Here is a 15,769-nt window from a genome sequence, read left to right on the forward strand (position 1 = left end):
GATCTGTGGAGAAGTGGCTGCACTGCAATGATTCTGCCTCAGTTTCCTTTTCTGGCTGAACAGGACTGAAAACTCACTCCAGTTCCTCCAGTTTTATCAACAGCCTTGAGAAATCTAAACTTTAAATATAAATGACAGTATTGATGGAAGTTGTAAAGCCTTTTTTTAGCTGGTTGGTCATTATTTGGGAAATGACCATTTCTGGAAGTGGTCAGCCACTGCTTAGAGTCACCAAAGCAAATAATTGAAGGGTTTTATTTCCTGATCCTCTCCTGAAACCTCAGTGGCTCTGGATTTGCTGTTGTGCTGTGTTTGTGCAGGATTTGGTGGAGGGTTTTGCTGAGCAGGCAGTGCAGGAATCCACTGAGCCTCTGCTTTGTGCTCTCAGAGCTCTCAGCTGATGGCCTGGGTATCAACCAGGCTGGGATTCATTTCCAGTTTGGAATCCAAATTTGTGTTGGTGCTTGGATACCGTGGGACAAATCATTTTTGATGAAATGTATCAGAAATGTCATTAATAGCCACATCCATTGGAAAAAGTCATCAGGTTGAATGACAATATTACTTCAGGGGAGAGGATTTTTGGTGGTTCCTCACCTTCCCTGCCAGCAGAAGGTCCTTGCAGGGTTCTCTTGCAGCTCTGCCAGGAACACAGAAGCTTCCAGAACCTCTTGGAACAGCTTTTGGAAGTCCAACCATCAAACCCCTTTTGCTTGTGCCTTAAAAGCTTTTGAGAGCTTCTCCTCGCTGCTGCTTCATCTCTTTTCTCCTGGGATCTCTTTTCTTCTCCCTGGTTTGCTGTGAACAAATGGTTCTTGATCTGAGGGGTCTGCACAGCCCTGCTTAACCTGCAGTGATGGGGAGAGCCCGAGCTCTTGCTGGTGAAAATAATGACAGGGACAGCTGTGATTTCCAGGTGTGCCAAATGGCAGCTTCCAGTGCTGGCCCTGACCTTGTCCCACAGGAATAAATGGGATGCACTGCTGATAATGGATGGGATTGGGGTTTGGGAGCTGGCTGAGAGCCCTTCACTTTTATTGCCCGAGTTCTGCCGTGGCCTTCCCTCCCCAGCATTGTTTTACTGTATTGACTGAGGAGCAAGATCATAAAAGCAGCAGTTAAACCCTGCATCCTCCTTCCTGATAAGACTTTATGGCCATTAATTTTCCACTTATTTCATTTTCCCAACTTGGCTGTGTTAATTTCCTGTGGGTTTTCTTTCATTCTCCCAACAACAAAAAAAGGTTCTTTTAAAGTGAAAATGAGCATTGCCTTTAATTTGTGTTCATGAATTTTAAATTGACTCAATGCTTGCAGTATTTGAGATGTGCCAAGTGTATGGATTTTCCTCTATCCAAGGAATCATGAAGAAGCATTTCTTTGGGCAGAATATATTGATTGAAAATGCATTGTGATTATTTTTTTTAAATTTATTTATGCTATTGCTTGGCTAAAAAGTGGGATTTGCAAAGCCTGGTACAGTTTCCCCATGAACATTTTATAAGGCCACTTAAGCCATGAAATATTATCTTTATCCTTGCCCTTGGCAAGGGCAGGGAGGGGAGGATGCAGGGGAATTCAGGAGACGTTCACATGCAGCAGGACTTGTGACTATAACTGGGCAAAGGGAGATCTCTCAAAGGCTTTATTCTGTCAAGTGACCCAGAAATGGGCAAGAGCACAGAAAGTGGATTTGTCAGAGGAAAAACTATGGGAGTAAGCTGGCAGCAAATATGGAAAAGGAGAAAAAACTAGGATGCAAAAGTCCTGGATGCAAGAGAGTGCAGGTAATCCAAAAGGCTGTTGGTGAGTTCCAAGATGAATTTGCAGCGTTCCCAGCTCTTGGCTGCCCATTTCAGTTGTTTGTAAAAGAGATTCCCAGCTATGGCTGGAGTTTTCAAAGGAGCCTGCTCTGGGCTGTCAGTGATGTTTGGAATATTAATTCCTGCAGCAGTTAACTCCAGAACCATTGGATTGTTTTGCTGTACAAACCCCCCTTTGCCAGGGAGCCTAAGAGGGAGAAAGGAACATCAGTGCCATGGAATATTTCATATTCCTGCCTGGCAGCCCTTGGGCTGATGAGAGGTGATGATTTTGTGCTTTGTGCTCTGAGCTGAGCACAGAAGGACCTTGGCCCAGAAGGGCTGGCGTTCCTGGAGCCAAGGCTGCAGTGGAATTTGGACACTGCAGTCCAAGAGTGAAGTTCTCCAAGCCCTGCCTCGTTAGTGAGGTGCCAGGCACAGCTGGGGTGAGTGCCAGCCCCTGCTCAGAAGCACTGCTGGTTCCTCCTTGGGAGGAGATCCCATGGGATCACTGACACCCTGTGGAACGAGATCCCATGGGATCACTGACACCCTGTGGAACCTGGGAGGAGATCCCATGGGATCACTGACACCCCTGTGGAACTGGGGAGGAGATCCCACGGGATCACTGACACCCCTGTGGAACGAGATCCCATGGGATCACTGACACCCTGTGGAACCTGGGGAGGAGATCCCATGGGATCACTGACACCCCTGTGGAACCTGGGAGGAGATCCCATGGGATCACTGACACCCCTGTGGAACCTGGGAGGAGATCCCATGGGATCACTGACACCCTGTGGAACAGGGGAGGAGATCCCATGGGATCACTGACACCCTGTGGAACCGGGGAGGAGATCCCATGGGATCACTGACACCCTGTGGAACAGGGGAGGAGATCCCATGGGATCACTGACACCCTGTGGAACCTGGGAGGAGATCCCATGGGATCACTGACACCCTGTGGAACCTGGGAGGACATCCCATGGGATCACTGACACCCCTGTGGAACCTGGGAGGAGATCCCATGGGATCACTGACACCCCTGTGGAATGAGATCCCATGGGATCACTGACAGCCCTGTGGAACTGGGGAGGAGATCCCATGGGATCACTGACACCCTGTGGAACTGGGGAGGAGATCCCATGGGATCACTGACACCCTGTGGAATGAGATCCCATGGGATCACTGACACCCTGTGGAACTGGGGAGGAGATCCCATGGGATCACTGACACCCCTGTGGAACTGGGGAGGAGATCCCATGGGATCACTGACACCCTGTGGAACTGGGGAGGAGATCCCATGGGATCACTGACACCCTGTGGAACAGCCCTGCTGTGGGCAGAGGGGTGGCAATGTGATGCCACAGGCAGAACACACCCTGGATCTGGAGGTTCTCTTCAGTTCAGAGTGGCCTCTTCTAAATCGTGTGGAAAAAATGATCCCTGGACTTGTTTCTGCTCTGGTTTGTTGGAGGTTTTGGAGCTGGCACTGGCAAATCCACCAGGTCAGCAGTGCCCTAGCAAGTGCTCTCTGCTGGGACAGCAGCAGTGACAGCAGGGAAGGGAACCTGCTGGCCAAGGGCACAAGGAATCCCTCCAGCTCACCTTCACCTGGCTCTGGATCAACTCCATGGAGAAAGGGAACAGCCCCCAAAACTGCCAAGTCAACACTTTTCACAGGAAAAAAAATCACTTTGTAGGAAAAATGTGCAGGAAGGTGTTGGCAAGGTCCTGACAAAACTGGTGGTCTTTCCTTAAATCCAGTTGAGCCATCAGACTGCCAAGGATTCCCAGCTGGGCCAACACTGATGGATTTTTCCAATTTTAAATCTCCTCCAATTCACAGAGGTAATGAAATTGGGCAGACACCACGAGATGGGCTGGCACAGGAGCAGGAAACTGGGAATGCAGTCAGAGAGTTTAATATCCTCCTTTTCACTCCTCCAACATTCTGACACTTCCACAAAGTTGCTCCCAATATCCATTCTCTTGGCAAAATTCATGCAAATCACATGCAGGATTAAAGGTTGAGTAATTAACATGATCTAATTGCTGCAAAATAATAATAAAAACCTCCTTAATCATTTATTTCTATTGTAGCTGAGCCAAGAAAATCTCCATAAACAAGGCAAAAAAACCTCAGCCAGGGAACCTGGAAAACAGGAAGGGGATGGATTTTTTTCACTCTGAACATGGAGAAATCAGGCACAGCACATTGGGTGACAGTTCCTATGGAAACCTTTTATAACTGAACAGCAGAACATTTGAAAGGCTCATAAATTTTTTGGGAATGTTTCTCTTGTGTTACCTCCTTTAGGCCAGTTTTCCATATTGAACACTTTTTTTTTTCCACGTGTAACAAGTTTTTAAGGACAAAATATTGTGGGGGGTGCTGGAAATTGCAGGCTGTGCTGGCAGGGAGAAATCATGGGCTGGTTTATCTTCTCCAAACAAATTGCTGGTGCCATGCCTGCTCCCTCCCAGTCCATCCCAGCTCCTCAGTTACTCCCAGCAAATTTCCTCCAGGTTTATGATTAGCCAGATCCAAGGAGCAGGAACGGAGAGGTATGGATTCACCCTATGGAATGCTTTCACCCCCAGCGTGATGATTTCCCTGGTTTGTGGTGGTAAATGATTTTGTAATTCCCTGTGAATTGTCACTGACAGTTCCCAGTTCCTAGAAAATGGGTGCTTTTGGGGAATCTGAGACTGATTTATTTGGAATTCCCATTTGCAGCACATTCATGGGCTGGCCAATAAAAACACTCCTGGTAAGAATGTGGGGCTGGACCTGCTTTTGCCAGGAATCCAAGTAACATTTGGATGTTTTTTAATGCTAAAATTGCCAAAATGCACTTGGTTCCAATAAGTAATGACTAAATTTGAAGCTGAATGAGGAAAAATAAAGCCTGTGTGGGAAGAATGGTGATTTAAAGCAGGACATTGATTCAGGAGAAAGTGTTGCAGAGGTTCCCCTGTGAATATCTGGGCCATTTATTGAGATATTGAGAATTGTATTTGTTTGGTTTCATTTTCCTTTGTTCTCAGTTATTATTCAAGAACTTGTCTTTGCTTTGTGGTGTTTATTTTAATATTTACTCTTTTTTTTTGCTGCCTCTAAACACAAGCACACAGATCTGTTAATGATGCACGAGGCAACAAAGGTTTGAAATTCTGCTGCAGAGACCACAGGTCCCAAAATAGCCCATGACAGCAGAGGCCAGCAATGATTTCCTTGCAGGAGTTACTCACTGTGGAAGCTCCAGCTCTGAACTCTCCCACCTTTCCACTGTTTGCTTGCAGGACTCTGATTTAGAGTGGGAGCAAGGAGAAGCTGCTCAGCAGGCTGATCCTGGGAGAACCCATCATTCCCAAACTCAGGAGCAGCACATTCAGAGCCAGCAGGTCCCACTGCAAATGTTTGGCAGAGATTTTGTGCCTGGGTGGAAGAGCAGGAGTAAAGAAACATCCCAAGTTTGGGCATGTCATGGAATGGTGCATGAAGAATGCCAGAAGTGTTGGAATTTGCAGGGAAAAAAGGACAAATGAACTCATTTTGGCACCTCTGGTGTATTTTGGATGCAGTGTGCATTGTGGGTGATCTGGGTGATCGTCACCAAACGAATTATTGGTGTTGAAATGAAATCTCAACTTCTGGATCCAAAACCTCAGTGTGTGGATGAAACAAAAGGAGCAGCTGGAGCAGGAAGAGCAGGGACAAAAGAGAGTGCCATGGATTGTGTGTTTGACATGAGGTGTGATGATAAAATCCATTTATCTGACGGAATGTGCAGCAGCTGGTGGGTCCCACATCCCCCTGCAGGAAACATTGAATTGTTTGATTTCTATTTCATTAGGCTATCACTTACCTCAAATACCTGGCAATATCAGGTGGGGCTTGTGTTCAAGAGATGTTCTCAGTCTTGGCTTTCACTTGATGTGCACAGATCTGAGTTTGTTTGTACTTTGGGATGTAGAATCCCAAAAAACCCCAAAATCCTGGACTGGTTTGTTTAGGAGGGACCTTAAATCCAATTTCATTCCAGCCCTGCCATGAGCAGGGACTCCTTCAACCAGCCCAAAAAATAAAAAAAAATGTTTAATGTTTAAATTTACAATTAAAATTCTAATTCATACTCATTCCATAAAAGTTACAAAATATATTTGGCTGGTATGATTCAAAGCTGCAGAAGCACAGGGAAATTTATCTTTTTAGGAGAGCTACAAATGCAACTGCTGGGGTTGAGTACATTACTCTTAATTAGCAGGGATATTTAATGAACTAAATTAAATTATTACAAGGTGGTTTATCAGTTGTGCAGCAGCACAACTGAAGTTGCTGTTCTATTTTTTTAATAATAGATTTAATTTAACAATGTTTTTTGCTTCTGCAGCAGTATTAAAACTCAATGAAAGTATTTTAGAAAATGGGAAACTGTTTAGATCAAAGCATAAACATGAAGGGTTTGGTTTGGAAGCTCCAGAAAAGGAGTCAAAGTCATATAAATATTTCATGGAAACCTGTAATCAACAGGAGGAAATTCCTAAAGGAAATACCTGCATGCCTTGGCTCAGCCTCCTCTTCCTCCTGGAACAGCTCTGTTTGTGGGAGGCTGGGATCACCTGCACATGAACACTGGGGGGAAAAATGAATACTTTAACCTACAAAATACAATATTTTAAATATCTATCCCTAACCAAGAAAAAAAGTATATTTCTCTGATATCCTATATATTCTCTGAATATATTCCTATTTCCTCAAGTTTCTCTGGAACTGTTTACTGCAGGAATTTTGTTTGTGCCATTAAGACCAAGCTTCATTTCTGAATTCTTTCAGCAATGCACTTTAAATTTGAATGACTTCAGGGACAACTGCAACCCCTCAAAAATGACCCAAAAAAGGCAAATTTTGAGGAGACAATTGCTGTAGGTAGAATCAATGAGCACTGGTTACAGGTGAAGCAGTGTCCACCTTCAAAGTGGAAAATTAATGGTAAAATTAATTACTCTGCTTGAATTTCTTTATTAGCATAACTGTATTTTATGATGTTTGAGCAGATCCACAATTTCTGCTGTAATAGCTTGATCTGGTGATAATTTTTGAGGAGATATTTCATGTTTCAGTATTCCTAGGAGAAAAGTGTTCCTTTTTTCATGATCCCAGAATTATTTACATCCCATAATCTATGAACCCTTCACACCTCTCATTTCCAATGATTTTATTAAAAAGAATGCAAATATTGGAAAAGAAGGAACATTACCTGTTTGAGAAACAATTAGTAAAAAGGAAGCCCTTGAACAGAAGCTTGTCAGCTGTCAATTTTTAAATAATAAACCAAAAATCCTTTTGATTACTTTTAGTTTAAAAGTTCATTTTAGAAATGAAAAAAGTCCAAGATACTTTGTGTTCTTAACTTGTTTTGGTTTGGGCTAAGGCAATTTCTAAAATAATTTATTTGGTGGAGTTTTTTAATCTGTAACTGATAATTAAAATGGCACCTTGAACCTAGTCAAGAATTATCCATCAGAATTAGATTTTCTTGATAAGAATTGTTGCAAACACCCAATTTAACTTCAAGTGTTCTTCCAATTTCCTTTTTAAGACTCTTTATGTTTCAGGTCTGGATTCTCTGTTGCCTGTTCTTTGTGCTTGGCCTCGTGTCTAAAAATGGCTACAAAAATTTAAATTATTCTTCACTCATTTATAGCAATGATGACAACGTTAAGAGCTAAATTTACTGGGCTGTAAATGACATTGCAAGGGACTGTGCTAGAGGAAAAATGGATTTTCCAAAAGAACAACCTATTTTATTTTTTAAAATGGGTGCTGAGTGAAATGTTTATATGGACAGAGACCTCATGGAAGGGGAAATTTATTTTATAGTGACAATATGAAATATTGCCCTTCTGTTGTGATGCTGGGCTCCTTTTTATGGCAGGTCACAGCCCTGTGCCTGTCCCTGTGTCACCAGCACAGCAGCCAGGTGCTGTTTTCCCCATTTGCATGGATTTTAATCAATTTGCCACATTCCTGGTGAGGAATAAACCTGGGACAAGATCACTCTGGCTCCCTGTGCCTGCTGATCTCCAGTGGAGTTCTTGGGTTCTCTTGGGATTTTAGGTTGGACTTGATGATCTCAGAGGTCCTTCCCAGCCTGATTCTGTGGGACCAGCTTTATTTTGTTGCTGTTCTCTATTTCAGAATTTCCCACTGAACTACTTTCCCACTTCCCCAGCCTAATTGATTCTGTGGGACCAGTTTTATTTTGTTGCTGTTCTGTATATCAGAATTCCCCGCTAAATTACTTTTCCACTTTCCCAGCCCAACTGATTCTGTGGGATCAGCTTTATTTTGTTGCTGTTCTGTATTTCAGCCTCTCCAGTGGATCTGTATCCAGGGAAGGGGGCAGTGATGGGGATTTGGGGAATGATTGCTGCTGGCCTTGGCTTCCATCAGGATGGATCCTGGGGCAATTCCCCTCACAAGAGAGCCCCCAGCTGTTCTCCAGAGCACTCAAATCCTTCCCAAAAATCTGTCTGGAGATGGGTTACTGAGGGATGAAGTGAGGAGAAGGGCCTGAGGGTGCTGGTGGACAATGAGCAATCCCTGAGCCAGCAGAGCGTCCTGAGGGCACCTTCAGGAGGAGCATTCCCAGGTCAGGGGTGATGCTGGAGAACAGCGGGGGCTCTCTTGTGAGGAGAATTGCCCCAGCATCCATCCTGATGGGGGCCAAGGCCAGGGCATCGTCCCTCTTCCTCACCCAGCAGCAATCATTCCCCAAATCTCCATCACTGCCACCTTTCCTGGGCACAGATCCAGCAGGTCAGGGGGGATCCTGCTCTGGGGACACCTCTGGGTGCTGTGTCCAGCCCTGGGGACACGTCTGGGTGCTGTGTCCAGCCCTGGGGACACCTCTGGGTGCTGTGTCCAGCTCTGGATCCTCAGCACAGCAGGGACAGGAGCTCCTGGAGCTGAGCAAGGGCCTGGAGCATCTCAGTGCCCAGGAGAGGCTGAGGGAGCTGGGGCTGCTCAGCCTGGAGAGGAGCCCCATTGAGAGGGACCTCAGCCCTGTGTGTCCGTGTGTGTCCCTGGCTGTCTGTCCCTGTCTGTCCCTGTGTGCAGGGAGGGGCAGAGCATGGCCCACGTTCTGTCCCGGGCCCCAGCGCTGGCACCAGAGGAGCGGGCAGGAACCGACACCAGGGAGTTCCCCTGGACAGGAGGCAGAATTTCTTCACTGAAAGAAGGGTGACAGATTGTCCAGAGAGGCTCAGGAGTCTCCTCACTGGGGCTACTCCAGACCCGTCTGGACACAATCCTGTGCCATGTGCTCTGGGATGACCCTGTCTGAGCACGGCGCTCGGACCCGTTCTGTGAAATTGCCGCTGCGTCCCGTTCATCCCGCACACCCCCCGGAGCTCCGTTACGGGCAGCGCCGAGCCCGCCCCCAGCCCGCTGGGCTGCCCCGTGTCGTTCCGGGGCTCGGCGGGCCGGGGTCGGGCAGCCGTGAGGGGCCGGGCCCGGGGGCTCCCTCAGGCTGCCCCGGGCGGGGCAGGGCGGGGGCGGCCCCAGCGCCGCGCTCCCCCCGCGGTCCCCGGCGCGCTGCAAGATGGCGGCGGGAGCCGAGCGCGGCGCGGCGCTGCCCGCGGAGCCGCCGCCGCTGAGCGCCGAGGAGGTGGCGAGGCGGCTGGCGAGCACCCGCCGCGAGCTGGGCAACCGCCGCAAGATCCTGCTGCGGAACCTGCCGGCCGAGAGCAGCAGCCAGGTACGGCCGCCAGCGCTGCCCGCAGCCGCCCGGCGGCGTGGCGCGCTCCCGCCCGCGCCTCAGGCGGGGGCCGGCAGCGGGGAGGGAGGCGCGGGGTAGCCCCGGGTCCCCCGCGGGGCTCGGCGGCCGCGGGGCGCTGCCTCCCCTCAGAGCTGCCCCTCACGGCGCCGGCTGCGTGGGGCGGCTTTGTTACCTGCGGAGAGCGGCTCCGGCTCGCCCGTCCACGCCTTCACCGGGGGCCACGCCGGGCTGGCCAGGCTGCACTCCCCGGGGAACGGCGGGGTCGCGGCCCGGGCCGTGAGGGAGCGAGCGGGGCTCGGCGTGGGGTGAGCGGGTAACGGGAGCGGGGCTGGAGAGGCGGCACCTGTGTGCGCACAGGTAGGGCACTGCAGCACAGCCGCTTTCCGTGCGAAATCTGGGAGAAAAAGCTTCCAGACTGGCTTTTTTTTTTTTTTTTTTTCATTATTATTGTGAGGTGAGCCAGACGTAGAGAGGGAAAGCGGTTTTCCGCAGTCTGACGGTGGTTTAGGAAAATTCCGCTCAAATTGCTGCTGTTGGTAGGAGATGATCGCTGAACTCTTCAACCGAGTGCTGTGAGTCAGATGCTGAGGTGATTTAGCTGCACAGTCACTTCAGCAGCTCCAAGCGCTCAACTTGATTCACGAGTATTAAAAAAAAAAAAACCAACTAGAAAAGTAACAGCGCCTTTTGTTCTGCTCTGCTGATGGTGTGCCTCCCCCCTGTCTGAAGCACAGGTGGTGTTAGTACCTGCGGCTGAGAGCAGCACGTGCAGACTCTCAGTTTCTGCATAGAAAGGGACTATTCATTTTGGAGAGGCTCCGGGGCGCTCGCAGTAACCCGAGCCGCAGCGCCCAGCTGGCCGCTGCACTTCGCGCTGTTTTGTTCTCTCTCGGTGTGTCTGGCCCGGCTCTAGCAGGTTAAAAGTTGGGAGCTGACAGCTTTGTTAGGGTGCTTTGGGCAGCACCTCTGTTGATAGCAGCCCGATGAGCTGATCTACAGCAAACTCGCAGCTTGGCGAGCGCTGCTAATCTTCGTCTCTTCACGAAGCGGCGGTGTTGACAGAGAGGCTTTGCTGGTGTGTCACCAGATGCTCGCCCTGGATGGAGCACTCTGTGACACTCCGCGACACTCCGGGTGTGTCACTGCTCCCCCTGCATGGGCTCCCATGTGGGAATTCACCTCTCAGGTTTGGCGGTCCTTGCTCAGCCCGTGTGTGCTACAGGGAAACACCAACTTCAAGGTCAAGTTTGGCACCCACGGAGTCTTCTGGAAGTTTGCCTTTTTGTTTTGAGGGCTTCAAAGCAGCGCTTAGATGCCTTTTTCTCCCATGTGTCAAGTTCTAATGTTGCCCTGGACACCGTGTACAGATCCTGAAGTGCACTTTATAAACTGTCATTTTTATTTTTAACGTTGATGAGCTGCTGGTGGTGGTAACAAAGGCAGAAGAATTGTGCTGTAGAGAGAAAGTTTCTGTCCTGGAGCAGTTTTGGAAAGAAGGGTGTTTGTGGTCAGGCATGTTAAGTCTACCTGTGTGTTTGGCTTCAAAATTACTATGAAATTTAACTTCTTTTTTGTTGCCAGTTAACACCCGTGGTAAACACGGGTTTGTCTTCTCCTTGCAGTAACTGGTGAGCCAAGTAAAATCAGATAAACTGTTTCTGACCTGGCCAGTTTAATTCACTGTCAAGAGGGAGATGAACATCACTGAAATGCAGCCAAGTCTCCCAAAATAGGTTTTCATAAGTGTAACTATTCATCTCTGAGTGTTGGGGTGTTGGCTTTGCTGCCATTTGTTGTTAAGTGAAGAGTGAGGCCAAGATTTACCAAAATGGTTTTGAAATGAAAAATGATTGTTTTGCTGATAGAGAGAGAGATTGGTGGAGATACTCAGTTTTGCCAGAAAAATAGGAAAAAACTAATTTTATTAATATGAAGTTACATAACGAATATGATTCCTCTGCCAGTTGTAGCTACATATTAACTTTATTATTGTACTTGTAATCTTCAATTACCTTTGGAGCCCCACCTGTGTTAAACTAAATTTAAAAAAATAAATTACCCTTGGGGCCACAGAAGAAATGTCCCTTGGCCGTGAGGTTTCTGAAGCAGAAACAGGTTTAGAAACCAGAGCTCACCCTGCAAATAGATGCCTGCAGGATCAGTGTTCCTTCAGGCAATTCCCTCACTACAGCCGTGGAGAAAGGATTTTTTTGTGGCAGATCTGTTTTCCATCTTCCCTGCTCTTGAGGGCAGAGTCTGCATTTGCTGTTCAGCTGGCAAGTCAGTGGATGCTGAACTCTTCAGGGCTGCCAGCCAGTTCCCAAACTCACCCTCATGGGATTCCTCCAGCACGATACCAACGTGTGGTGTGCTAATGACCCGGCAATGGCCACAGGCTGCTGCTGGCCTCTGTAACTCTTCAGGGCTTTGATACCTGCAGCAGTGACTGCGCCTTAAAGGCAGAATTCAGAACTGGGGGATCACGGGAGCCTTCCCTGTCTCTGCATGGAGCTTCCCTGGGATCCGTGCTCGGAGCAGGGATCCACTCTGCTGCCTTGGCAGGTCCCACTGCTCCAGTTCTTGGTGCCAGAGGAGATGTTTCATGTTTCATGTCATACAAATACTGGGATGTGTCCTGTGCTCTTGCAGCAGGCCCTTACTGGCTTCATTAGGGCCGGGCAGGGATGTGGGGTGTTGTGCACCAAGATCAGCCCTGGGTGTCAGTCCTCTGAGGAGCAGCAGATGCTGGCTCTGTCCTGGTGGCACTAGCAGCCTCTGATGTGGTGCTGTGCTCAGGCTGGTGCTTGCAGAGCAGTCTCTGCCAGGAGACTTTAAAGGGAGCGTGCTTGTGGTGATGGCTTTCATCGTGATCCGCCTGCCGCTGCACCAGGGATCATCTCTTGGCTTGCCTTGTTGTGTGTGCATCCCCCTGAGCCACATCCCTGATCCATCATCCACTCCAGCAGCAAGGAACACGGCCCCCTGCCATGCTGTGAGAGCAGAAATTGCAACCAGAAGGTCCCAGAACGATCCTAAAGCTGTTCCCAGTGCTCTGCAGTAGGGGCACTGCTCCGAGCAGAGGGAGGGAAGGAAACACCACCTCCTTCTCTCCTTTTCTGCTAAAGAGATGCCAAGAACATCAGGATGACTGGAGTGGAAGTGAAGTTGTACCTCACTGAACAGGAAGTTTGGTTTTGAGTTTGTATTGGTTTTACCCCAGCCAGAAAATAAGCACCACGCAGCCACTTTTTCACTTCTTCACTGCCCTGGTGCTGGGGAGAATCAGGGCAAAAGTAAAACTTGGGAGTTAAGAACAGTTTAACTATTGAAACAAAATAAAACACATCTAAAATTAGTATAACACTAATAAAACTAATATGAATTGTAATAATTAATAATTAATTTGTAGCCAGATCTCCAGTGTTCTGTGCCAAGATCAGCTGCCCAGCAAGGGCTGTTGGCTTTTTGCTTCCCCTTTTTGCAGAGAAGAGAAGATGCTATGGAAGATGCAATTGCTGCCAACCGTTTTTGGGTTGATTGTGTTGATTATCCCTAAATGCAAGCATGTTGCAGCTCTACAAAATAAATCTGGTGGAGGGGATGCTCTACTTTAATGCAGAACATGCAGCAAGTAGGGCTGGGTAATTATTTTTACACCCCGTGGTTCTGGGGTGGGACAGAATCAGAGAACAATGAAGCACTGAGATGTTGATCCAAACCTGCTGCAGTCCACCTGGGACAGGGATTTATTTGGCATTTTGGAACCTCATGGACCCATTCAGTTTTCTCTCTGCTGTGTGTTCCTGGTCAAAAGCCAAATCCCTGCTTAGCATGGTGCTGTTTCTGGTGGGGTTGTGGCATTTTCCCCCCTTTCTCCCTGGATTAGCCATAATTTTCCCTGTTAGATGGAAAGCCTCTAATGAGGTGTGATGGTTTGAGGAAGTGCTCTCTGCAATCTGTTGGATGCCAGAGCTTTAAGTAGAGGGGCCTTTGTGTTCTCTTTCCTCCTCTGTCACACTGCCTGAACATGAAAGGCACATTGTGGAGAGGGAGCTGCTCTCATGCCTTAAGATGGAATTTTAAATTTTTCTTTATTACTTTGCTTTTGCTTTGAGCTCTTGCTCTCTCAAGTTACTTCTTTCTATGTCTTTTCCCTCTTTCATTTAGCTCTCACACCATCCAGTATACTCAGGATGATGGAATTAATTTCCAGTCCCATAAAGATCCTCTTAGCAACACTCCCAAAAATCTCTGGAAGATCAGAGGGAAAAGTCTTTCATTCCATGAGAAATTGTTGTTTTCCTGTCTTCACATTTCCTTACATTACTTCACTAAGATCTTTGAGGGCTCTGATCTTACAAAAGTGAGAATCAATTCCCAAACACAGAGGTTTGCCCCAAAAGCAGTTTATGGCCTGGAATGAATGCATTTCAGGTTTCCTGGTTTGGGATTGTGGAGGTGAAGAGGGAATGAGCTGGGCAGGAGCTTTGGGACACTCCTCAGTGCTCGCTGTTCCTGGCAGCTTTGAGCCCTGAGCCTCCAGCCTTGCTCCTTGAGAACTCCTTACCTCAGCACTGCAAACCACCTGGGAACTGGGAGGGAAGAGCTGTGGTGAGCCCAGTGTCTGAAATGGAACTTTTTAGGGGATTTATCCAGCAATTAATGACATTTCGAGGCCCTCCTACCTCTCTGATCTCTGATGGTCAAAATTGCACTTTGCATCAGTCCTTTTGTTTTTTATTAACCTCTTGTTGGTGCTGAGTGCTGCACTTGCTCTCCAGCACAGCTCTGGGTTTTCCCTTTATATTATTTAAACTGTGTCCAAATTTTCTTCTTTACTACTGATTTATTTAATATCTGCAGTGAAATCCATGTGTCATGTCATGAACTCACATATTTAGCATCTGAATCAAAAATCTGAATCAAACGAACACCCTGTTATATCATTTTGTAAATGCAAAGCTTTTTTTCTGAGAAGCTCTCATTTTCCTACCCTGCCTGCACAAATGGAACAAAGCCTTTTTCAGCTGGGAGATGATTTAAAACATCTTGCTTAGCCAAGTAGCTACTTTAAACTTAATTGATTCTCATTTCAAGGATATTCATGTGAAGTTCAGGCCTTCAGCTGCTCAGTGAGAGCCAAGTTATGGACCAGGCTTGGAGAGTGTTTATATTGGAGACTTCCCTAAAGCTCACTGCAGACATCTGGCCAGGCACCCTCAGAATTGTTAAATATTCTCTTGCCAGAACAGCACAATTATTACATTTCATATCAAGTCTAGTTTTGCTTCCAGAGAGAGAACAGTGCTTAGATTTGGTGTGCTGTAGGCTGTATATACATTATTATTTATATCTTATGTATTGTTCCAGGTGAGTACTGAGAATTTCTTGAGTACTTTTCCCTTACACTGTGACAGTCTGGGTAGGACAAGCTGCCTTAATTAGAAATAAACCACTGAGCTTTGCTAATTTGATAAATGTGCCTGTGAATGAGTCCCTTTCTAATTTGTGTTTAAAACAATGCAGGTACTAAACACAAAGTTTGAGGTGCAGATCTCAAATTGATAATAAAAGCTGAAAACTCAGGTTGCCAGTTTTTCTACCCAAGAGAGGACAGGGCAAGAACTGTGGTATTTCATGACCACATTTACAATAGTAAATAATACACTTCTTTAAAGGATAAAGGGTGATTTCTCTTAAACTCCCTTTATTAGATTTGATTTTGCTTTTCCTGCTGATTTGCACGTATAACCAATTATTTCCTAATTACAATTTTAATTTGTATTGATGACAAGATTATCTGCTTTAAAAGTTTTAAGGGGCTGTAGAGTGGCTATGCTTTATTGGTTATATTTCTGTTATTTTCTATATATTCTGTATATCTACATCTATCTGTCTATCCATTCTGTTATTTCTATATATTGGTTATATTTCTGTTATTTTCTATGTATTCTGTATATCTACATCTATCTGTCTGTCTGTCTATCTGTTTATCTGTCTGTCTGTCTATCTATCTATCTATCTTCTGTTATTTCTATATATTGGTTATATTTCTGTTATTTTCTATATATTCTATATCTATCTATCTATCTATCTACTGTTATTTCTATATATTGGTTATATTTCTGTTATTTTCTATATATTCTATATATCTCTATCTGTCTGTCTGTCTATCTATCT

At 46.7% G+C, this 15,769-nt stretch overlaps 1 protein-coding gene across 1 annotated transcript in view; it reads left to right on the forward strand.

The window, feature by feature from the left end:
• Positions 1 to 9,412: 9,412 nt before the first annotated feature.
• Positions 9,413 to 15,769, forward strand: part of RAVER2 (ribonucleoprotein, PTB binding 2) — a 30,636-nt gene continuing 24,279 nt past the window's right edge. Inside the window, 1 exon segment of the mRNA XM_058029729.1 lies at positions 9,413 to 9,568. Within this exon segment, the coding sequence (XP_057885712.1) occupies positions 9,413 to 9,568 (156 nt within the window).

The sequence above is a fragment of the Melospiza georgiana genome, chromosome 9 (assembly GCF_028018845.1).
Source record: "Melospiza georgiana isolate bMelGeo1 chromosome 9, bMelGeo1.pri, whole genome shotgun sequence".
NCBI classification, from domain to species: domain Eukaryota; kingdom Metazoa; phylum Chordata; class Aves; order Passeriformes; family Passerellidae; genus Melospiza; species Melospiza georgiana.